Genomic DNA, 23,862 nt, shown 5'->3' with positions numbered 1-23,862 from the left:
CCCTGGCATTTCTGCAGCCCTGGAAAACACTTATTTTTGTATCCATTTTATACATCAGGAAATGATGGCTCAGAGAGACCTTGCAAATTACTAAAGGTCACAGAGCCAGTTGTTATTAATGTTTAGTCGCTAAGTCATGTCCGAGTCTTTGTGACCCTATGGACTGTAGCCCACCAGGCTCCTCTGTCCACGGGATCCTCCAGGCAAGAATAATGGAGTGGGTTGCCATTTCCTTCTTCAGGGGATCTTCCCAACCCAGGGATCGAACACGCATCTCCTGCACTGGCAGGCGGATTCTTTACTACTGAGCCACCAGGGAAGCCCTGTAAGGAAGGAGCAAGTCTGGGATCCAAATCCAAGTCTATCTGACTTCCCAGCGTGGGTTCTTGTCACATAGGTGGCACCTTGAACCAGGCTCTGAATAGGCTTACCTCATGTAATCCTCACCACCCCACCCTTGGGGGCAGATGGCATTATCATTGCAACTGAGGCAGAGAGCAGCCACAAGAACTGTCTGGGTCATACAGCGAGTTAGCTACAGAGCTGAGTTTTGCTACCAGGTTTCCCTCATCCTGTAGTTCAAACTCTTTCTCCTGCTAGCCCTGGGAAGTATCAAATATAAAAAGCTTTCTCCAGGTTTCCCCAGGAGAGTCCAGGGTTTACTGACATGATATAACTGTATTTATTTGTGGGAATAAATATAAAAGACGAACATCTGCCAAAATAGGGGAGCAGATTAGCCACACGTGAAGAGCATATTCTTTAGAGTGAGACTCCCTGTGCTGAGATCTCATATTCTAGCTGTGTGACCAGAACAAGTTACTTACCCTCTCTGGGCTTTCACATACCCACCTGTAAAATGGGACAAATAAGAATCCCTTACACACAGAGTTGTTATACGAATGAAATGAGGGGACCTCCCCGGTGGTCCAGTGGTTAAGAATCTGCCTTCAAGTGCAGGGGGTGTTGGTTTGAACCCTGGTCAGGAAACTAAGATCCCACATGCCAAGGAGCAACTAAGTCCACCAATTTCCAGAGCCCATTCGCCGCAACTGGAGAGTCATAAATAAATAAATATTGAAAAAGAAAAAAAAGAATGGAACGAGGCCATGCCTATAAAGTGCTTAGGCAGTGTTGGGCAAATACAGAGTACTCAGTCCATCTGGATTCCTATCACCACTGTCATTTGAATTCCTCTCTTTCTGCATTCATAATTTGCACAGGGTCTCTAGCAGTGTGTTGAAGACATAGTGAGGAGTGTTTGGGGGGCTACCTGTAAGCAAAGTCCGATGCTGTAAGGAGCAATATTGCATAGGAACCTGGAATGTTAGGTCCATGAATCAAAGCAAATTGGAAGTGGTCAAATAGGAGATGGCAAGAGTGCACGTCGACATTCTGGGAATTAGCGAACTAAGATGGACTGGAATGGGTGAATTTAACTCAGATGAACATTATATCTACTACTGTGGGCAAGAATCCCTTAGAAGAAATGGAGTAGCCATCATGGTCAACAAAAGAGTCCAAAAGGCAGTACTTGGATGCAATCTCAAAAACGATAGAATGATCTCTGTTCGTTTCCAAGGCAAACCATTCAATATCACAGTAATCCAAGTCTATGCCCCGACCAGTAACACCGAAGAAGCTGAAGTTGAACGGTTCTATGAAGACCTACAAGACCTTCTAGAACTAACACCCCAAAAAGATGTCCTTTTCATTATAGGGGACTGGAATGCAAAAGTAGGAAGTCAAGGAACATCTGGCGTAACAGGCAAATTTGGCCTTGGAGTACAGAATGAAGCAGGGCAAAGGCTAATAGAGTTTTGCCAAGAGAACGCACTGGTCATAGCAAACACCCTCTTCCAACAACACAAGAGAAGACTCTACACGTGGACATCACCAGATGGTCAACACCAAAATCAGATTGATTATACTCTTTGCAGCCAAAGATGGAGAAGCTCTATACAGTCAGCAAAAACAAGACCAGGAGCAGACTGTGGCTCAGATCATGAACTGCTTATTGCCAAATTCAGACTTAAATTGAAGAAAGTAGGGAAAACCACTAGTCCATTCAGGTATGACGTAGATCAAATCCCTTATGAGTATACAGTAGAAGTGACAAATAGATTTAAGGGACTAGATCTGATAGACAAGAGTGCCTGATAAACTATGGACAGAGGTTCGTGACATTGTACAGCAGACAGGGATAAAGACCATCCCCATGGAAAAGAAATGCAAAAAGGCAAAATGGCTGTCTGAGGAGGCCTTACAGATAGCTGGGAAGAGAAGAGAAGCGAAAAGCAAAGGAGAAAAGGAAAGATATTCCCATCGGAATGCAGAGTTCCAAAGAATAGCAAGGAGAGATAAGAAAGCCTTCCTCAGCGATCAATGCAAAGAAATAGAGGAAAACAACAGATTGGGAAAGACTAGAGATCTCTTCAAGAAAATTAGAGATACCAAAGGAACATTTCATGCGAAGATAGGCTCGATAAAGGACAGAAATGGTATGGACCTAACAGAAGCAGAAGATATTAAGAAGAGGTGGCAAGAATACTGTACAAAAAGGATCTTCACGACCCAGATAATCATGATGGTGTGATCACTCACCTAGAGCCAGACATCCTGGAATGTGAAGTCAAGTGGGCCTTAGAAAGCATCACTACGAACAAAGCTAGTGGAGGTGATGGAATTCCAATTGAGCTATTTCAAATCCTGAAAGATGATGCTGTGAAAGTGCTGCACTCAATATGCCAGCAAATTTGGAAAACTCAGCAGTGGCCACAGGACTGGAAAAGGTCAGTTTTCGTTCCAATCCCAAAGAAAGACAATGCCAAAGAATGCTCAAACTACCGCACAATTGCACTCATCTCACATGCTAGTAAAGTAATGCTCAAAATTCTCCAAGCCAGGCTTCAGCAATACGTGAACCGTGAACTTCCAGATGTTCAAGCTGGTTTTACAAAAGGCAGAGGAACCAGAGATCAAATTGCCAATATCCGCTGGATCATTGAAAAAGCAAGAGAGTTCCAGAAAAACATCTATTTCTGCTTTATTGACTATGCCAAAGCCTTTGACTGTATGGATCACAATAAACTGTGGAAAATTCTGAAAGAGATGGGAATACCAGATCATCTGACCTGTGTCTTGAGAAACCTGTATGTAGGTCAGGAAGCAACAGTTAGAACTGGACATGGAACAACAGACTGGTTCCAAATAGGAAAAGGAGTACGTCAAGGCTGTATATTGTCACCCTGCTTATTTAACTTATATGCAGAGTACATCATGAGAAACGCTGGGCTGGAAGAAACACAAGCTAGAATCAAGATTGCCAGGAGAAATATCAATAGCCTCGATATGCAGATGACACCACCCTTATGGCAGAAAGTGAAGAAAAACTAAAGAGCCTCTTGATGAAAGTGAAAGAGGAGAGTGAAAAAGTTGGCTTAAACCTCAACATTCAGAAACTAAGATCATGGCATCTGGTCCCATCACTTCATGGGAAATAGATGGGGAAACAGTGGAAACAGTGTCAGACTTTATTTTTGGGGGCTCCAAAATCACTGCTGATGGTGATTGCAGCCATGAAATGAAAAGACACTTACTCCTTGGAAGGAAGGTTATGGCCAACCTAGATAGCATATTAAAAAGCAGAGACATTACTTTGCCAACAAAAGTCCGTCTAGTCAAGGCTATGGTTTTTCCAGTGGTCATGTATGGATGGGAGAGTTGGACGATGAAGAAAGCTGAGCACCGCAGAATTGATGCCTTTGAACTGTGGTGTTGGGGAAGACTCTTGAGAGTCCCTTGGACTGCAAGGAGATCCAATCAATCCATCCTAAAGGAGATCAATCCTGGGTGTTCATTGGAAGGACTGATGTTGAAGCTGAAACTCCAATACTTTGGCCACCTCATGCAAAGAGTTGACTCATTGGAAAAGACCCTAATGCTGGGTAGGGGGCAGGAGGAGAAGGGGACGACAGAGGATGAGATGGTTGGATAACATCACCAACTCGATGGACATGGTTTTGGGTAGACTCCGGGAGTTGGTGATGGACAGAGAGGCCTGGTGTGCTGCAATTCATGGGGTCACAAAGAGTCGAACACGACTGAGCAACTGAACTGAACTGAAGTGTGAAATGTCATCCACAAATTCACTTCCCCAGTGAAGAAGTGAGAATGATACTGATCAGCGGGAACTTGGAAACCAACTCGAACTGCAGCTATCGAGAAAGAAAATTTCAAATACAAGATGAGTGTTGGCTGCAAATTGGCTGTTCTTTCCCCTCTCAGCCTTGGCTTCCTCAACCATAAAATGGGGGCCTGGAGGGTGGGCAGAGCTGGCCCTTGGCTGCTGAGGGCTATGGCTCCACAGGCAGCAGGTTTGGTGGCTCTTCACCTCCCAGAGGCCAGAGAACCTCTTGACATGGAGCAGGGATGCAAAAGCTGTTTGGCGTGCGCTTGAACCCTGACCCCACAGGCCCTCTCCTTCTGGCTGAGGCCAAGTCCTCCTCTCAGCAATGCTCACCCCCGCCTGCTTCTGCCACCTTCTAGCTCACGGTGTGGCCTCGAGGTTGGCACTGAGGAGCACAACCATGGGCCTGGCTCACCCAGCTGTACCAACGCAGGGTGACGGCCACATGAGAAAACTGCTGGGGACACTTTTAGTCACTGCCTGAAAGGTCAGACCTCAGAACTTATTTCTTCAAAAGGCCACGTCCTGGGTCCAAAATGTCTCTGGCACTTTTCATGGAAGTGCCTGACATTCACCTCATTTGGCTCCAGACACCGTCTAGAAGGTCACTCACAGCAACCAGCGAGCACCCAGGATGTTGAGCGGTGGGTGGCAGGTCTGCTGGTGGCAACTGGGTCAAGAGTAGCCTTTTGACAGAGGCTTCCCCAGTCTCAGCCTTGGTGTCCCACCGAAATGAGAGAAGTGTGGACTAAATCTTTCTTTACAGTAAACTTTTTACCTTGGAATAATTTTAGATTCACAGAAAAGTTGCAAAGATAGTACCGATCGTTGCCAAATACGCTTCACTTGGTTTCCCCCAATGATATCATTTTGCATCTCTGTGGTACGTTTGTCTCAACTAAGAAGCCAGCAGTGGCACATTATGACTCATTGAACTCCAGACTTTATTTGGATTCCACTCATTTTCTCACGAATGTCCTTTTGTCTGTTCCAGGATACCACATTGCATTTAGGACTAAGTCATTTACAAAGTCTCCCGGTTCTGAAAACAAAGAGGCAGGAAGCCTTCATGTTTAAGGACTCTGGATGAATGCTGTGCTGTGTGACTTTGGGTAAACCCCTCATTCTCTCTGAACCTCGTTCTCTTTCTGTATGAAAAGGGAATGATACCAATACTTCTTTGTAGGGATGCTATGAAGTAATTATTTGTTAATTCGTGTGAGGCACTTAGCACGGTCCATAGTACACCATCAGCACACTGTTGATAAATCTCAGTGAGTAGAAATCCTAGACTAAAACCAGGATTAATCCTGAATACTATACACCTTCTGGCAAAACATCTCTCAGCACAAGGGCTGCTCCAAAAAGAAGAAATTGTGCTGCTGGTCTAGCACATCAAACACAAAGTGACAGCACAGGACTGGAAAAGGCAAAGATCTGGAGCCACACAGGCTCAGGTTAGGGTCCAGTCCACTCACTCTGTAAACTTGGACTCACTGTTCAGCCACACAGTTCCACATCTGTTAAATGGGATCAGATGGTGCACTTTACAGGGTCCCTGAAACAAAGGGAGATGTGTACTGTAGCAGGACTGAGCTGTGAAAGTTGGCTGCATTTTCTTGGGCTCCAAAGTCACTGCAGATGGTGACTGCAGCCATGAAATTAAAAGACACTTACTCCTTGGAACAAAAGCTATGACCAACCTAGACAACATATTAAAAAGCAGAGACATTACTTTGCCGACAATGGTCCATCTAGTCAAATTTATCGTTTTTCCAGCAGTCATGTATGGATGTGAGAGTTGGACCATAAAGAAGGCTGAGCGCTGAAGGATTGATGCTTTTGAACTGTGGTGTTGGAGAAGATTCTTGAGAGTCCCTTGGACTGCAAGGAGATCAAACCAGTCCATCCTAAAGGAAATTAGTCCTGAATATTCATTGGAAGGACTGATGCTGAAGTTCCAATACTTTGGTCACTTGATGTGAAGAACTGACTCATTGGAAAAGACCCTGATGCTGGGAAACATCGAAGGCAGGAGGAGAGGGGAACATCAGAGGATAAGACGGTTTGATGGCATCACCAACTCGATGGACATGAGTTTGAACAAGCTCCGGGAGTTGGTGATGGACAGGGAAGCCTGGCACGCTGCAGTCCATGGGGTTGCAAAGAGTCGGACATGACTTAGTGACTGAACTGAACTTGTCTTTTCCTGGGCTTCCCTGGTGGCTCAGATGGTAAATAATCCACCTGCAATGCAGGAGACACTGGTTCAATTCCTGGGTCGGAAAGATCCCCTAGAGAAGGGAATGGCTACCCACTCCAGCATCCTTGCCTATTCCATGGACAGAGAAGCCTGGTGGGCTATAGTCCAGGGGATCACAAAGAGTTGGACACCACTGAGAAACTCACACTTTCCCTTTTCCTACCTCTGCTAGGAACCACTAAGTCATTGACTGCTACCAGGATCTTCAAAGAATCCACTGAACTCTGATGTGGGCAGTTCCCAGGGGCCGGTGATGAAATTCCTTTTGTTTTTTTGTTTTTTGGGTTTTTTTTTTTTGAGAGAAGGACCATGATTAATCAAATTACCCTCCTTCCCCCAGCCAAAGTTATGTTGAAAAGCCATTGCCATAATCTTCATTGCTACAATGCCTTTTCTCATCCAGAGTGAAATTTTCATCCTAATTTCACGCTGCCTGTGCCTAGTTTTAAAAGGAAGCATAAAGCTATCCTGGTGGTCCTTCTGACGAAGGTTGTCTTAGGGCCTGTTTTCACAGAATCACAGAATCAGTCTGTTTTTACAAAAGAGCAGCTGGAGGGGCTAAAGAAATCAAAGAGTATCACTCTTATTTCAGTCAGTTCAATTGCTCAGTCGTGTCCGAATCTTTGACTCTTTGTGATCGCATGGACTGCAGCACACCAGACTTCCCTGTCCATTATCAGCTCCCAGAGCTTGCTCCTGCTTAAAGATGTGCAAATAAGAACCAGAGTCACAGATCTGCTTGTTGAAGGTCAAATAGTGGAAGGGCTTCATAGCTAGGAAGAGACCCCGGTCACAAGATTCCTGCTTCTGTGTTCTTGGCTCTCTGATTTGGAGGCCCAATAGGCTCTGAGCTGCTGGAGGACATCCCTCCACTCACTCATCCACACACCCATCCATTTGCTGACCCATCCAATGATCCACTCTCCCACCCACCCACCTCCCACTCATCCATCCTCTCATCCACCCACTCACCCATCCACTCACCTACCCACCCACCTCCCACTCATTCATCCACTCACCTACCCACTCACCCATCTACTCACCCACTCATCCATCCAATGACCCATCCACCCATCACCCACCCACCTACCCACTCACTCACCCACCCATCTATCCACTCACTCACCCACCCACTCACCCACTCATCCATCCATGTTGGCATTGGACACCTTCCTGTGATAGACATTGAGCTGAGTGCTAGAAGCCAGGGTGATGAAGACAGTCACAGTCCCTGACTTCATGGAGTTTTCTATTCAGGGAGCAAGGACTGCGTCTTGGTTATGTGTTTCCCAACCATCTACCACAGTGCCTGGCACATGGTAGGAGAACAGTATATGTTTTCCGAATAATGCATCTTCAGTAATGCTCCCACCTTTATAACTGATATACTGAATTGTTTTGAAGACTCTGATGGGGGTGAAGTCTCAGCATTTGTCTTGAATCATCTTCTCCAATCATCATTCTTACCAGAAGAATTTAAATGGTCATGTGCAGACATAGTCACAACATCAGACAAGGAGTACAAAGACCCAAGATCAGGTCCCAGGCCTTAGCTGCTTACTCCTAAGTAGCTGCTGAAAGACACTTGAGACTGTTTTCTTGTCTGTAAAATGGAGCAAATATTATTTGACTTGCCTGTTTCACTTGGCTGCTGTGACTATTAAAGGAGAGAGAGAGAGGAGAGGAAGAGGGAGAAGGAACAGGGGAGAAAAAGAGTGAAACTTCTAGTATGATATGAATAAACAGTTACTGAAACGTCACTTGAACGATTTACATTGAGGACGTAAGGGAAAATAAAAGCGATCAGGTTTTCAACCAGTGCGTGGCACACTCTCCTTCCAATCTTCTAATGTATTGATAACTGGTGGTGATTGCCCCAGATTTGTTTCAACCTTTGAAGAGATTAAATTTATGGATTTGTGGCATCACATGTCATCCCAGCCAATCCTGACCCATATTTCCCTCCACTTGGTTCTTGTAACAACAGTACAAAGAACTGTTGTAACCTTAATTGCTTGCAAAGTGTTTTGAAACCCTTAGATTAAAAAGCTTGGTGAAGTCCAAAGTGTTAGCCTTCTGTGCACCCAAGGAGTCGTGCTGAGCCTCGCCTGGTTCATCAGGGCAGGGAGAAGTTGCACTGTTATGTCCTGAGGATCCAGGAACTTCAGGGTTTAAGGATCTTATTCACGGGATGACCCTAGCTCAACTCCCAGCTTCCTCGTTTTTTAACTACTCAGGCATTTGCCTATTCTTTGCTTCGTGCTTTTTCCATTTCTCAAGTTCCTGGGCCATGAGGCCTGAGTTGCAACTTTGGTGTCATAGGTCTGCTTTCCTGGGTGATCTCAGCCTGAGTCCTAGAAAAGGGCAATTGTGTCATCTGTAACTTCTGTTTACCTTTTCATTTAAGCCCAGAGTGGATGGCTTAATCCTTATTCTAACTTTTACCATTAGAATCTGGAATTAAATTTCTGTCCCATAGCTTCCCTGAAGCTAAGAATCCACCTGCAATGCAGGAGACCCAGGTTCAATCCCTGGGTTGGGAAGATTTCCCTGGAGAAGGGAATGGCTACTCACTGCAGTATTCTTACCTGGAGAATCCCATGGACAGAGGAGCCTGGCAGGCTACCATTCATGGGGTCGCAGAGTCAGGCACAACTGAGTGACTAACATTTACTTTCATGGTGGTAACCCCTGGACGGGGTGTCAGGTGGGACTGAAAGGGGTAGGAGGGAGATCCCGGGGTCCTAGCCATGTTTCTTTTTTCTTGACCTGACTTCAGGTTAGGCCAGTATGTTCGGTTTGTGAAAATTCAGAGCCACACACTTCTATTTTTTCTGTATATGTGTTACACTTCACAAACTTTTTAAAAATCACTCTGGATGCTAACTGACTTCATTTAGAATAGATTTTGTTGTCATAGTGAAGTTTTATACCTAATCAATTCCAATTTCTGTATTTGTGATTCAAAATAATGTTGCTTTTAGCTTTCCTCCTATTAGTTCCACTTTTACATTTACAGGAAAAAAAAAGGCCTCAACTAACCATTTAAATTAAGTCTAATGGGGGAGGAAAGGGTGGAGTTTGGCTCTCAAAAGGAAGTCCTGTGATACCTTCAAGGATGGATGTGGACCTCTGAAATTACAACAGAATTCTGTTGGATACACATGGACGTTTTTCTGAGAAGTGTCCACAGTTTTCATCAAATTCTCAAGGGTCTGTGAAAGACCATAAGCCAGAGGGATTCTTACAACTCAAGACTTTTTCATGTGCCTCTTCAAATGTTTCTCAACTCTTAAATTCAACCCATAGCCCTCATCAACCTGATTCACCAAATTGGTCTCACCCATCAAAATGAATTTGTCTACTTCAATGGAAAAAGTGAATGGGTTCAGCTCTGTCAAAGGTCATATATAATCATCAGCTGTTTACTTCATCTCCCCACTGAGATTCCAGGCCCGAAGCCAGAGACCTTTGCATGCCCAGCATGAAACTACACCAGGTAACGGTGGATTTGACTCAAAATAAAGGCACTGCACCTATTTATGAAACCAGATTTATTAAAATTTCTCTACAAGTCGGAAATGGCCGTCTCAACATATATACACATGTACAGGAAGGGTCTAGTGTTTCGAAGCCCCAGCAAACCCAGAGTCCTTAGCCGGGTCATGTATCACAGATACAACATTCAAGCAACCACGAGAGCATTAGTGCGACAGAGGTCTCTGTCCTCTCTTCTCCAAGTCCCATGATTCTGTCAAGGTAATATTGCCAATGATCATTCACATTTCACGTGGTCTTAGACACGCAGGTTATTCAGACAGACACAGACAACAGAACAAGTGTCAGAGTGAAAACAACAACAACAAATGTATAAAAGGTACAATATATGTACAGAGTACACAGTACGTGAGGTATACACGGTATTCTCACAATGCATGTTAGTAGTTTGCCTAAGGCGTAGCCCTTAAAGGTGACTGCCTGTTTTTGTGCCATTTCTCAAAATACAGTATGTTTGGTTTACCCGTTTAACCACCGGATTTCAGTACTGTCTGAGACATTTACTGATATTTCATCTGTTTTTTTAACGCAAGTGGCAGTTTCTCTGTTAAGTTCTATCTTCCGTAGGTAGTGAGTTCCCATCTCTGGAAGCATTCAAACAGAGGCTGGAGTCCCACCTGTGAAAGAAGCTGGGGGCGGGGGGATTTCTGCATTGGGAGGTTGTAGAGAAAGGAAAGAAATTGGACTAGATGACTTTTCAAGTCCCTTCCGACCTTAAAGATTTGGGGCTTGCTATTTCACTCCAGATACCGATGAAACAGATGCATTCATAAACCACACCACAGCTGAAATATTAACAAATGCAAAACTGTCATGCAAAACTGCAGACCAGACCCATGGGGGGGGCGGTGGTTAAAGACTAATTCTGGAAGTTAGTCTGAGAGCCATCTAAGACTATCCAAAATTTACTTTCTCTGAAGCACAAAAATTTGCTCTTGGGAGAGGGGAGTCTTCTTTTCTTTCTCCTCCTAGACAAAATGCTCCACCCTGAGATGGTCTTGGGGGAAAAAAGGAAAGAATAAATGCTAACATATTTGAGGGGAACCAAAACAGCTAATGGTTTCCAAGTGCTCAAATTCTTTTTTAAAAGTCTCCAGTCTCTCTGTCTGAGCTCAGAGTTCTGAAACAGCCAGGAGCTTGAATCTTTTGTGATATTCTTCCACCGTTAGCTGGTAAGTGCTTTTATAGTGAAAGGGGAAGGGGCTCATTTCAAGGTCAGAAAGAAGGCATTAGTGCAAATGGGGTCTTGGCAGGACACAGAGGAGAGATGATTCTGGGTTCATGGTTCAGGCAGGCTCCTATGCCCCTGAAACAGCCTGCTCCAAAAACATGAAGAAAGGGCGACTGTTAAACCACACCAGAAAAAAACAATTTTCCAATCAGAGAAGCTGGGGGCAACGAAAGCCTGGCGACCAAACACCAGTTTGAAGATGGCAGGTTTATTGGCCCAAGTAATTTGTCACCCTGTTAAAAATATAGTTATTGCCCAAAATGCCATTGTGTGATTCATTTCCTCTCCCTTTAGAATGTTCAAGTTCATTTCACTCCATCACACGCTGCAGGATTTCGTACTCCATGCCACCCAGAAAAGAGGCAGAACCCCCAAATCCAACAAAGGGATAGTTGGCGAAGGTTCACTGAGGAAACCAACTCTGCAGGGCAGCCAATCAGTGTACGCTGCTCACCTCCTCAGTCACGCATCCAGAAGATGAGAGAGAAGGGGCACCATGCTGAATTCAGCAGCCACAGTCTCCACGCCATCACCTGTCTGGTTGGCCCCACGCCGAAAGGCCTGTCCATCTTTAGAAATGGAAAATGCCATGTGTGAGAATTATGAGGTTTCTGAGGTTTGGGGATTAGCAGAAGAAGGAACTGATGTCACTGTCCTCCTGGTACTCTGGAACAATCTGGTCGGAAGTTCCTACTTCTGAGTCGACATACCCAGGTTCCAAGACAGACTCAAACCAGGGATGGAGTAAGATCTCTGGGGCAGTGAGTCTCTCTGAAGGCTCCCGTCTCAGGAGGCTGCGAATGAGGCACCTGGCTTTGGGAGAAATGTGGTCAGGAATGCAGAACTGTCCACGTCGGATTTTGGAGAAAAGGGCACTGGGGTCTGAGTCATGGAAGGGGTAGCGCCCCACCAAAAGGGTGTAGAGCATCACCCCAAGGCTCCAAACGTCCGCTGCCTTTCCAGAGTAGGTCCCCGTGGTGTTCAGAATCTCGGGGCTCACATAGGCTGGGCAGCCATGTTTGTCTGACAAAGCATCATCTTCCCCCTTGATTATATGTGTATCTTCTAGACTTTCCAGTCTGAGCTGGGTTCTGTAGAAGACATGAAACAAGCCATTACTTCCAGATCCAGCTGCTATGAAAAACAAGGCCTTCCTTTCCAATAATAGGGCCCACAGGTACCCAACGCAAAGGCCCAAGGAATGCCAGTTACCCCTTCATCCAGTAAGCACTGCCTTGAAACCTACCCAGGAAGACTCCAGATTTCACAAACCAATACAAACTGCAATAAAAATTAGCAAAGTATTGAGAGAGCACCTGGGGTAGAGGGTATGATGCAAAGTCCCAAATACTATTCATGATGCTAGAGCTTAGAAGAGATATCCTAATAGGGGTTACACAATTTACAAAGTGCACATTGCAGTAGTAGGAGCCTGTGTCAGGAGAATGCTAACATTTTTCCAAAAGCTACCAGGGAAGAACAGTTTATCCTACTGCTTCAGGGAAAGCCGGAGCATCCTATAAGCTGATCTTATCTCTTATCATGCCACTGACTGCCAGGGTCACTAGGACCGATGCTTGGCAATACAGAACATTACAGAACATGGAGCCCAAGGTCACTGATATTGCACACGGATTGTCAGCACTCCTGCTGACATTGATATACACACAGAGAGAGAATTATGTCCACCTGAGCCCAAGCCCATGATGGCCGTGACACGGGAAAAGTACGAGGAATGTTAATTACATGCACTGGGATATTCAATAGCAAAGAATGCTTAGCCAGGACAGACAGGACAAAGACAGCAGCTGGTGGGTTTGAAAGATGCAGGACGCCTAAAATGCCCATGTACGTGTACACATGCACACACACACACAAACACACACACACCCTAGGATGGCACAGCAACACCTGAGCTCATTTACTCAGATAGAGATTCATCTGTTCAGGTAACAACTAATCTGAAACATCTTTAGTCAAGGCTCACAGATGAAGCTGCAGGTGCCTCCCTGTTCAGATCCAGCCACTCAAGCCTCCTGGGCTCCCTCAAAGCCCAGAGCCACGTGGGGAGCCTCCAATATCTGGTGGCCACTATGTTGCCCCCCAGTTTCTCTGAAATAGCCCTGTTTCAGTAAATCATTGGTTGAGAAGGATGCAAACATTTGGTACAGGCTACTGGGTCAATTCCTTTTCCTCTTAAAGGTCTAGTTGTTGTTGTTTTTTTTTCCTTCCTGCCTTCCTGTTCCCTGGAGTGTAGTATACATGTGCTAACTTCGGTATGTCCTCAGCCTGACCTCCCCCGTCGTTATGTAAAATACCCATTGGTTCTGTAAACGGAAAATATGACTCAACCCACACCGTCTGCCGCTGATTGGTTCCTGTAGTACTAAAACCCTGCACCTGTGCTGCTTACACGGCTAGCGTCAGTCTGCCATTGCTTAACCCTGAGGTTGCCAAACGCCACGCACATGACATTCGCCTGTGCAATGGTGGATTTCAAAAGTAAGCAAAGAGGTGTGTAAGGCATGTTTCAGAAAATACATCACCATATCAAAGGAGAGTGTTCCAGGAACTGGAAACTTCTTTATTGCCAACACTTGGCTTTTCTTTGCTAATCAGTATGTTCCAATAACTCTTGCAAGGTCAGATACAAAGCCAGGTTTTCTGGCAACTCAACAACCCTGTACATTTTCATAGGATCTGGAGTTAAGGCTAAAATGGCACAGGTGGGTGAGCCCCGAACAAACAGCTACAATAGGAGAGTGCACACCCACCTGTGCAACTGGACGGGGTATTGCTCTTAAATCTTTCCACAAGGGATGTGGCCCACCTCCTAAAATCAGGTAAGGTTTATCTCCTGCGGCTTCCTGAATTCTCTTGTCTGAAACCTCAACTCTGAATCTTAATGTCTCATTATTGTCTTATCGGGCTCATTTTGTTCTTTTATGAGGTAAGCCATGATCTATATTTAGCAACCAATTCCATCCAGCTTCCATTTCTTATTCAACAGTGGCTATTTTCTGAAGATGTATCCAAACAAGATGTCTAAAAAGTCACCAAAGTGGAGAAAATATTGGGGGCGAAGCATGACACAGAATAGAAGTGTGGGGTGAAGGAAAGGGAGAGGTTTCTGCAAATACGACAGTCTGATCAGTTCTGTGACACTTCCTAGGTACCAAGAAAAAAAAAGGCACTCAGTATAAACAAGGAGTTTAAAATGTCCTCTAGGAATCGATGCTGTGAAGGGCAGGCTGACATTTGTACCGGAGAAGAACTGACCTTTCTGACAACAATGGGGAATAAACCTGATCCCGGGGTGGAAGTGGGGAGGGTAACCTGTCCTCATATGACATCCCACAAATGCACCAAGGTGTCCCCAGGCCACATCCACAAGGGTGCAGGAAACCCAGCTGTGGCTTTGGATCCTTAGGAGAGAGGACTTCTCAAGACTAACTCTGGGACAACTGAGCCCTTGATGTTGTTCTGAGCCCACGCACCACCCCTAACTGCTCAACCTGCAACCTCGTTTCGGTTCCAAAAGGCACAGGAGAGGCTGTGGAGGCCACTCACCTCTCTTCGGTGGAGAAGACAAACTTCCTAAGCTTCAGGTCCCCCAGTACAATGGCTGACTGGTGGCAGTGGGCGACGGCAGAGACAATCTGCTTGAAGAGCCGGGCGGCCTCCTCTTCCCGCAGCCTCTTCCGGCTGCGCACGTAAGAGTGCATGTCCCCAAAGTCCCTCTCAAAGAAGACGTAGGCCTTTGTTTCCCCAAGGATCACCTCCACGATGCCTGTGATGTTCCTATGTGATGGCAGCTGGATGTAAGGCCGGATTTTGTCCTGGTAGTGTTTAATGGGAAACACCTGCAGAGAGAAGTGGACCCGCTTAGGAGGCTAGAGAAGCAAAGGCTGCCTTCCAGCTCCTGGGCTGGGCTGCAATTCTCAATCTGGGGACTCTGGTTGAAATGGGGCTTCCCAGGTGGCACTAGTGGTAAAGAACCCATCTGTCAATGCAGGAGACATAAGTGATGGGGCTTCTATCCCTGGGTCGGGAAATTCCCCTGGAGGAGGACATGGCAACCCGCTCCAGTATCCTTGCCTGGGAAATCCCACGGACAGAGGAGCCTGGCGGGCTATAGTCCAGGGGATTGCAAAGAGCTGGACACGACTGAAGCGTCTTAGCATGCAAGCACACATCCCCATTAGCTCTTCAACCCCACTTTATGCAGTCACAGCTACCCCTAACACCCCCAAACCAGAAGCATCCAGGGCTCTGGGCTAGCAAATATCCAAAGAGCCACCATCTGGATGGTTGGAAAGAGTCTTCTCTGTATGGCCTTTCATGGGCTCCAGAGAGCTAAGCCCCGAAGTCCCCACCCTCTGTGGCCCTTGCTTGCTGGCAGGTGCCAAAGGGCTGACGGAGGTCCCTCTGGTATCTGCAGGAGCAGTCCCTGGAAAGGCATGACCTCCTGCAGACCAGGAAGGGCACAGAAGGTGGTGACTCTGCAGCTTCCAAGTGGAAGCAAGGGGCTGGAGAACACACAGCTCTGTCATTACCGGGAAGGAACAAATGACTCCAAGTCTGTCAACACAGCCCTAAGCAACCTGCCTGGGCTGACTCAGGTATAAGCAGTCTTGAGGCAACATTCCCACAGCAGGGATACAGGATCCTGGGGGCAGGGGGGGTTCATTTATTTATTTATCTCCCTCCTTCTCCCACCAACTCCCACCCCCACCTTCACCCAGGACACGGGTAGCATCTCCTCTAAGAAGCTGACTGGTCTCTTTAAGGGCCTTTTGTTTAGTCCGGTTACTCATATCCTAGACTCAACTGGAAACGGTGACACACGGATTGTCACCATCTGGATTCGGCTATTATCTGCTCAGAGGAACTGGAAGGGGTTGCACAATGACCAGACCCACCCCACCTCTGAGGCCTGGCTGCTCTGTCACCAGCTCGAAGAAATCTCTCCGCTGTCCCTCTCCTCCCACCCCCGGCCCACACTCATACTCCTCCCAAAAGAGCTCTTAGCCCAGCGACCCATAGGAAAAGAATTTTCCCCCCTTTTAAAACCGGGCTTGATCATGCACTTGAAGTTTCGTTCGGGTCGGACAGTAGGTGGCAGCAGCGAGCCCAGAGAAGTTGGGGGGTCAGGTGAGTTGCAGAAAACCCAGAGTGACTTTAACTGAGGGGTGAACCTATCTTTCAGGTGAAAAGGAGCAGCCCAGAGGGTTCTCAGAAATGTCTGAGACCAGGGTGTCCCGTTCGCAAAAGGTAGATGGACTGTGGGAATGTTCTGCGTCTACTGGCGCAGGAGGAGAGTGCGGGGAATCGTGTTTCCAGTTGTACCTCCACTTGGATGGCATCCCTTATGTTCAAAGGAAAATCGCTGGCCGGAAAATCAAGACATGCATGGAAGCGAGGGTTCCTAGCCGGTGCGGGCTTTCCAACATTTCCATTCCGGCCAAATCTCCCCTCCCTGGCTGGAAGACCCCCCAGACTGCTCTCTGGGGAGGACAGGGTTCCGGTTCCAGCGCGGGTTCCAGTCGGAATCCCCAAGACCTGCGCCCGACACGGACCTCCCGCCCCCTGACCACCCACAGCTGAGCCCGGGCGCTTCGCAGCCCCGGCGAGAGAGCTGCCAGCTGCTCCAAGCTCCAAGCAGGCACCTACTGCAGGGCGCCCTTCCAGAACGAGGGGCGGAGGGACCGAGGAGAATGAGAAAAGGGGAATGGCATGGCCCTGGAATCCATTTCAATTCCCCAACTTATATGGAGCGCCACGCACTAAACTGGGCGCTAAGGAAATAATATAGATATAAAGCAATTGAGCACCGCACTTCCTCTTGACCGCCGAGTTCGAATTATACCACTCCATCCGAACCTCTCAATTCCCAGTAAGGAGATCCTGGTCAAATGCTGCCTTCCCGGGCTCAAACCCACTTAACCGCCTTGCCCCAAGCCCAAGCTCTGGCGGCACCTTCGGCTCCCGGGCGCTGGCAGGCAAGACCCCAAACACTTTTGCCTGCCTCCGTGTCCCCCCTCACCCGCGACCTCCGCCGGATCCCGCAACCCCGGGTGCGTACCTTGCAGCGCAGCTCGCGGCCGGTGTGGATGCACAGCGCCCGGGACACATGCTCGCGCTCAGCCAGGGGCAGCAGCAGGTAGTCGGCGATGCGGCTGGGCCCCGGAGCGCTGCCGGAGCTGCCGCCGGCCCCTGGAGCGGCGGGCGGAGGCTGCGGGCTGCAAGGAGAGCCAGGGGGGCTGAGGTAGTCCGGGGGGCTCGAACACTCGGAGAGACGTGGGCACTTGGCCGCCACGGCCGCCGCGTCGTCCGCGTCCAGCAGGCGTTTGGCCGGGGTGCCCCGGCCGGCGGCGAGCAGCAAGGCCGGAGTGCGGGACTGCGAGACGCCGTTCATGGCAGAGCGCACGGGACCGACCCGCATCCCGACCCGGGCCGGGGCGGCCCCGGCTTTGTAAGTCCTCGGATCCGCGCGGAAAGGCGCGACGGGCGCCGCGACTTACTCCAGCCCGGGGGATGGAGTTTGCAGACGGAGCTTGTTTCTGCCCCCACTGGGGGCAAAGCTGGAGCCTCTCCTGGTGCACGCGGGGACCACGCTGGCAGCGCGTCCGGGGCGCGGAGGCCGGCTCGGGTCTCCGGATCCCCGCGGGTACCGGCTCGGGGCGCCTCGCAGAGCTGGGGGCAGCCGCCGCTATTGTTGTCGAAGCTGCCGACAGTCGGGGAGGCAGAGGCGGCCGGCCTTCCCGAGGTTCAGAGCTGCGAGCACAGGATTCCGCAGGCTCTCTGGAGCCACGGAGCGAACACACTTCCCAGAGCAAGAAGTCTCGTAGCGAAAGCCGGAGCAACTTTTCCGCGGCGCTCGGGATCCGGCGCGCTCCTGGGCTCCCGGCGTGAGTGTGCGCGAGCGAGACGCGCTCGGAGAGAGTGACTGAGTGTGAGTGAGTGTGTGCGCCGCACCGATCCCGGCCAGTGCACTCCTCCTTCTCCTTTTCCTCCACCTCCTCCGCCTCCCGGTGACTCACGCTGTATACACACACACTCACAGGCCGGGCTGTGTAAACAGTTGGGAAGCCGGGTTGTGCAATGAGGTGGCTGCGACGACTCCGGCCCTGCCGCCGGGCGAGCAGTCACCGAAGCGGAGGGGGGAGGAGGACCGGGGCGGGGGGGAAGGGGAGGTGGAGCTGGGTCGGCGGGGGTGAGGGGGGTGGCCCGAGGGCTGGGATGCTCCAGGCTGAGCGCGCTCCGGCGCAGGTGGTGAGTTCTGAGCCCGCTGGGGCGCGCGCACACGCTGCCCCCCCCACCCCCCCTTACAAGCAGGTCTAGGCAGGAGGCGGCGCGCACCCGCCCGCAGGCCGCGGACTCAGCGCTGGAAGCCGGGGGAGGAGGCGGAGGAAAAGTTCCCGTGACGTCAGGGTCCCGGGGAAGTGGGCGGGAGGGGAGGGGCCGCGGGGGGCGAAGCGACCGGTGATTGGTGCGCGCTCCTCATTCACTCGGAGCACAATGGACTGCGGGCGCGCGCCCCAGCTCTTCAGCACCCGCCGGTCGCTGCAGCCGCAGGGTGACTCCTTTTGCCCCGGGGGATCCCCTCGCCGCCCCGCGCCTGGGGACCTCGGGTTGAAGCCGTAGGCGTCGCCGAGACCCGGCGGTAGCCGGAGGAAGGGAGGAAAGAGAAGGTGATGAATTCCAGAATCACTCATTCACCCCCACGCGGTAGTTCCGGGGAAGACCTAGTGGATGTGACGGGTTTTTTTTTTTTCCTTTTCCTGCTCCCTCCCAGCTCTAATCCCCAGCGTCTGTTCGCTTCCACAAATAGTACCTTCTGTTGGATGAAATAAAAGCAAACACTAGGCCTTCTGCTCTCTTCCACCTCCACGCCCCTCCCGCGCCTGCCGCCCGCCCGGATTGCACGGAAATAGCTTCTCCCGGCTCCCCGGCCGCCCCTTCGCGGTGACTCGCAGAAAGAGCTTCCTGAGCGGCGGCCGGTGGGAAACAAAGGATGTGGGGAGAGGGCGGAAGGGGCCCACGTGGCGGTCGCCGAATTCCTGCCCCCTCCCGGTGCCTCCTCCGCAGCTTCCACACGCGCAGCAGGGTCTAGAGCCCCGGGGCTAACCCGGTTCCTTGGTGAGCCGGTAGATAGCGATACTGCCTACACCCAGGCAGTCCTGCCAGGGCGTGTGCATGCCTTCGTGCAACCTGATTTGGGTGAGCGCGAGATGTGTCAGACCCTGCACAGAGCTCCATGAAAAAACAACCTAGACGCTGTCGTTTTTTTCTTTCGAGAACCGGGTCAATTCGGAGTCCCTGGACACCGAACATAGATAACTGTTATCAGAGTCCCTTCTGTACTAATGCTAAATGCTTCATTTTCTAAAACCAGGTCGAGCCCCAAGGATAAATCCTTTTCCATATTAAGTCTCCATTCATTCAGCAAGCACTAATGAAGCATCCACTAAGCTAGACGCTGAGGATTAGGAAGATGAAAATAATAGCTAACATTAATTGAACTCTGTAACGTGGCAGGCGCAGTTATTAGCGCTTGACACACTGAAGTTTTACAACTACCCAGTGGAGTTATTTTTTGTCCCTTTTCACGGAGAAGCCTGCAAAGAGTAAGTTACTTGCTGTGGTCAAATTCGCTACTGAATGCATTCAAGCTCTTAAAGCACTTGTGGTGACTCGAAGTAGAGATTACAATTTGTAGAGTTAGGTAGGATTCCATCTAGAGAGCATTTGACCTGGGGGGATATTTGGGATTGTAAAAGATTTGCAGGAAGTGAGGAGGGTGGGGAGGTGGGAGGTGGGCGGGGCAGGTAAGGCAGGATGTGGGGAAGGATCAGGTTGAAGTTAAGAGGCCAGGCTGTCTACAAGGGTGGAGCTGAACCTGCAGAAATCATCCGAGAAAATCTCCAATGCCTGCTGAGAAGGCTGCACTTGATCTTGTAACCAAGAGAGTCCACCCGAGGTTTTCCTTCTTTCAAGTTCATTTCGTGCCAGTTATTTAAGATCCATTGAGCTGCCCACTGATGCTGAAGCTGAAACTCCAATACTTTGGCCACCTGATACGAAGAACTGACTCATTGGAAAAGACCCTGATGCTGGGAAAGATTGAAGGCAGAAGGGGACGACGGAGGCTAAGATGGCTGGATGGCATCAGGGACTCGATGAACATGAGTTTGAGCAAGCTCCGGAGTTGCTGATGGACAGGGAAGCCTGGAGTGCTGCAGTCCATGGGGTCGCAGAGTCAGACACAACTGTGTAACTAAACTGAAACTGATTGAGCTGCCTGGGCATCATCACTTGGATGGCAAACTGAGCAAAGGCCATCAGCCTCTTTGTCCAAGGTGTGCACCTCCTTGACTGCCTCTTCTAAGAGAAAGGCATTGCCACCACCCATCCCTGGGGACAGAATCCCTGGCAGTCATTTCCCCTTGAATCCACCTTTTTCCTGTCCCCTACTGGGTTGTTACTGGGTCCAGTCCTAGTCCTCCTTGCCCTCCCCTTCTCGGCTCCCTGGGGCTGTCCGGCACAGACTTTTTCTCATGCTCCCTTGCCCACTGGCTTCCAGCCCATTCTGCCCAGAGTGAGGCCCTGGAGAAAGATGGAAAGGTACTGCTCTGGGCCCTGGCTACACCTCCTCTGTGGCCCAGCCACCCCCCCTCCCCCCACTTCAGCAAGCCCCTGTGTGTGGCTCTTGCCAGGTGCTGCCAAGATCTCCCTTCAGGACTGAAGGATTTATCCACCCACGCCCACCCTACCCTCCTCGTCGGAGGCCAATGAGAGTGCTTTTTGGGAGTTTTGGAAATTGCCTTGACTGAGAAGGGCTACCTTGCCCAAGTTCACACTCCATTCTCAGGAGGTCCAATGACAGGTGACTGTAGAATAAACAGGTCCAGCCTCCTTGCCCAAATTTGAGCCAACTCTAAAGGGCATCCCAATTTCAGCCCATCCATTTAGGGTCCACTGAGTTGTTCCCTGAGATTGCCTCCAGCCTGGCTCTTCTCTCCACCCAGTCCTATTCCTTCCTTCCCCCTCCAAAGGCATTTCCATAATAAACCTCCTGCATTCTAATCTCTATCTCTGAGTCTGCCTCCTGGGGGGACCCAACTATGGTGCCCTCTCCCTCTTCGTGGTCCTAGCTCACTCTAGGCACTCTGGCTCCTGGGAATCAAAAGATACCACTTTCCTCCCTCCAACCCTAGGGTGAAAGCTGTTTCATGATGTTGCTCATCTCCAGACTGCCCACCATACCGTGTTTTGTTCTATTTTTGTTTCTGTTTATCTAATACCTTCATAAGTAGTTCCTCAATTTAATTTTTTCCACTGAACTTCCTGGCTTAGGTTTCGTTTTCCTGTCTGATACAAACCCTATACCTCTCCCATGTCAATTCACTCCTTTCCACTCTCATGATCTTAGTTCAGGACCTTCTGCCTTTCTGCAGTAAGCTGCTAACTGGGTCACTCATTCATCCTTTCAGCATACAAGAGCCCCTACTCTGCCAGTGCACCTACTAGATGCTGGAGTTACAATGGTGCACACAACCAAATGTGGCCTTGAGCTCCTTAATCCATTCCCCACACAGCTATCAGAGTACTTTTTCTAAAATTTAAATTTGATCACATCAGGCCCTGGCCTAAAAACTTGGCAGGGGCCATCAGAAGATAAAATCAAAATACCCTCTTTTCTGGCCCTACTTCCCTTTCCAGCCTTACCTTTCTTTTCTCCTCACCAGCACCCTACCTATGCCAGATCCTGGTAGGGATCTAAACATATCTTGTTAATTCACACATCTGCATTTTTGCCGGTACTGTTTTCTCCCACTAGAATTCCCCCCTTCCCCCTGCCAATAGGATGAACTCCTATTCATCCTTCAAAACCCTACCCAAATTTCCCCTGAACTGCTGTCAGATGTCAATGTCATCTCAAGCGCTACTGAGTCTTCCATCTAGCTTTTTTTCATGGCATTGTCCACTCAGCTATGTCCCAGAGGGCAGGGACCATGTCTTATTTAGCTGTGTATCTCCCATCCCCAGCCCAGTGTCTGTTATAAAGGGAGGGCTTACTAAGTGACAACCAAATAAATGTACTCAAGGGCAGAGGGTTATCCAAAAGGAGGACCTGAAATGAGAGACGGCATTTGCGCCAAGGCAGGGGCGTGGGGAATAGGGCACAGAGTTAAGAATTGAATGTCTAGCCCTGGAAGGAAACAGGATATGGAAAAAAAAAAAAAAAAGAGCCAAAGATTTAGGGGCCTCCAGCCTGGATGCCTGGGAGGACAGACTTGTCCCCTTGGCAATCAAGATAGCCAAGGGGACAAGTGAGCTAAAATTGTCGTCACTTCATTGCTGGGCTTTTCCTGCTGGCCAAGTCTGGACTGAACTTCCATCAGACTTTTCAGATACTGATTTGAGGAAGCCTGTTGCTTTTTTAAATTTTATTTTATTTATATTTATTTATTTTTGGCTGCGCAGGCTTTTCTCCAGTTGCTGCAAGTGGGGGCTACTCTAGTTGCAATACACAGGCTCAGTAGTTGCTGCCCTTGTGGGCTCTAGATCACAGGTTCAATAGTTGCCCCACAGCATTGGCAGGCAGATTCTTTACCACTGAGCCACCAGGGAAGCCTGTCAGTTGCTCTTTATAGGCTTAAATTGTCTCACCTGTGAGATGGGCTGCTTTTCCTCCCCAGCAAGGTTCTCATGGGAACAAATTGCTGCAAATATGTGAAAAGTCCTTATGAGTTATCTACCCATACACAGATGTGATGATCAAATATGAGTATGTCTTGATTTTAAACTATGTGCACTTAGTCAACAAATATTCATTATCGCTTGCCACATGCCAGAGTTGGAAAAGGCCTTTACTATGAAAATCCAAATTGACAGATACAAATATACAAGTAAATAGGATGTGGACTAGGTCATATTCTTCCTGTGTTAAAAGGGTTCTTTGTCTTATAAAAGGGTCTCCCACGTGATGCCATTAGCAAGCTCCTTTGGCGCATTTATGGTGTGGTTTGGTAAAATGTACGTACCTTGAAAGCAAGATCATGGTTGATGTGTGTGTGCGGTGTGTGTCCCCTTTGCAGACTCAGTACAATGCAAATGTTACTTGTTACAAAACCTCATCTTAGGTGATGCCTTGATTTATGAAGCCTTTAAAACTTAAATTAGGATACAAAAATGTTGTCTAAAATTATAATCTATAGACATAAGGACACATTTATGAATGGGTACATTTTACTTTACTACTTAAAACTGTTTAAGGCTTCATTTTAATTTATTTATCTGTTAATTATTGAGATATAATTGACATATAACTGTGTACATTTAAGATGTACAACACTGTAGTATGATTGCCATTGTAGCAACAGTTAGCCTCTGTTGTGCCACAGAATTATCATCTCTTCTAGTGGTGGGAACAAATAAGATATCATCTCTTGGCAAGTTTAATGTTTATAATATAGTTTTATTGTCTGTAATCCCTGTACTTTATGTTAGATCTCTCAGAATTATTTGTCTACCAGTTGTAAGTGTATACTCCTGAACATTATCTCTCCCATCCCCTGACCCCACCCCCAGCTTGTGGTAACATCACTGTAATGT

The 23,862-nt window shown here is 48.6% G+C and overlaps 1 protein-coding gene across 1 annotated transcript; it reads right to left on the bottom strand.

Annotated features, from left to right (window-relative positions):
* Positions 1-9,991: 9,991 nt before the first annotated feature.
* On the bottom strand, positions 9,992-18,394 carry TRIB1 (tribbles pseudokinase 1). The gene is made up of 3 exons (XM_081499006.1): positions 17,327-18,394; positions 14,812-15,104; positions 9,992-12,332 (listed from the first exon to the last, which is right to left on the bottom strand). Exons 1-3 carry the CDS (start codon positions 17,684-17,686, stop codon positions 11,867-11,869), a joined length of 1,119 nt encoding a protein of 372 aa, XP_081355132.1. The 5' UTR covers positions 17,687-18,394; the 3' UTR covers positions 9,992-11,866.
* Between the last annotated feature and the right edge of the window lie 5,468 nt (positions 18,395-23,862).

Source organism: Giraffa tippelskirchi, chromosome 6 (genome assembly GCF_054371585.1).
Source record: "Giraffa tippelskirchi isolate mGirTip1 chromosome 6, T2T-mGirTip1v1.2.pri, whole genome shotgun sequence".
NCBI classification, from domain to species: domain Eukaryota; kingdom Metazoa; phylum Chordata; class Mammalia; order Artiodactyla; family Giraffidae; genus Giraffa; species Giraffa tippelskirchi.
This window is presented reverse-complemented; position numbering and strand designations above follow the sequence as displayed.

Bases quoted from the DNA above. Each gene is read 5' to 3' on its own strand.
- TRIB1 (XM_081499006.1), bottom strand. From the start codon at position 17,686: ATGCGGGTCGGTCCCGTGCGCTCTGCCATGAACGGCGTCTCGCAGTCC. The intron at 15,105-17,326 runs GTACGCACCCGG...TTCTCTCTGCAG, and splicing joins GCCGCGAGCTGCGCTGCAAG to GTGTTTCCCATTAAACACTA. The intron at 12,333-14,811 runs GTGAGTGGCCTC...TGTCTTCTACAG, and splicing joins GTCTTCTCCACCGAAGAGAG to AACCCAGCTCAGACTGGAAA.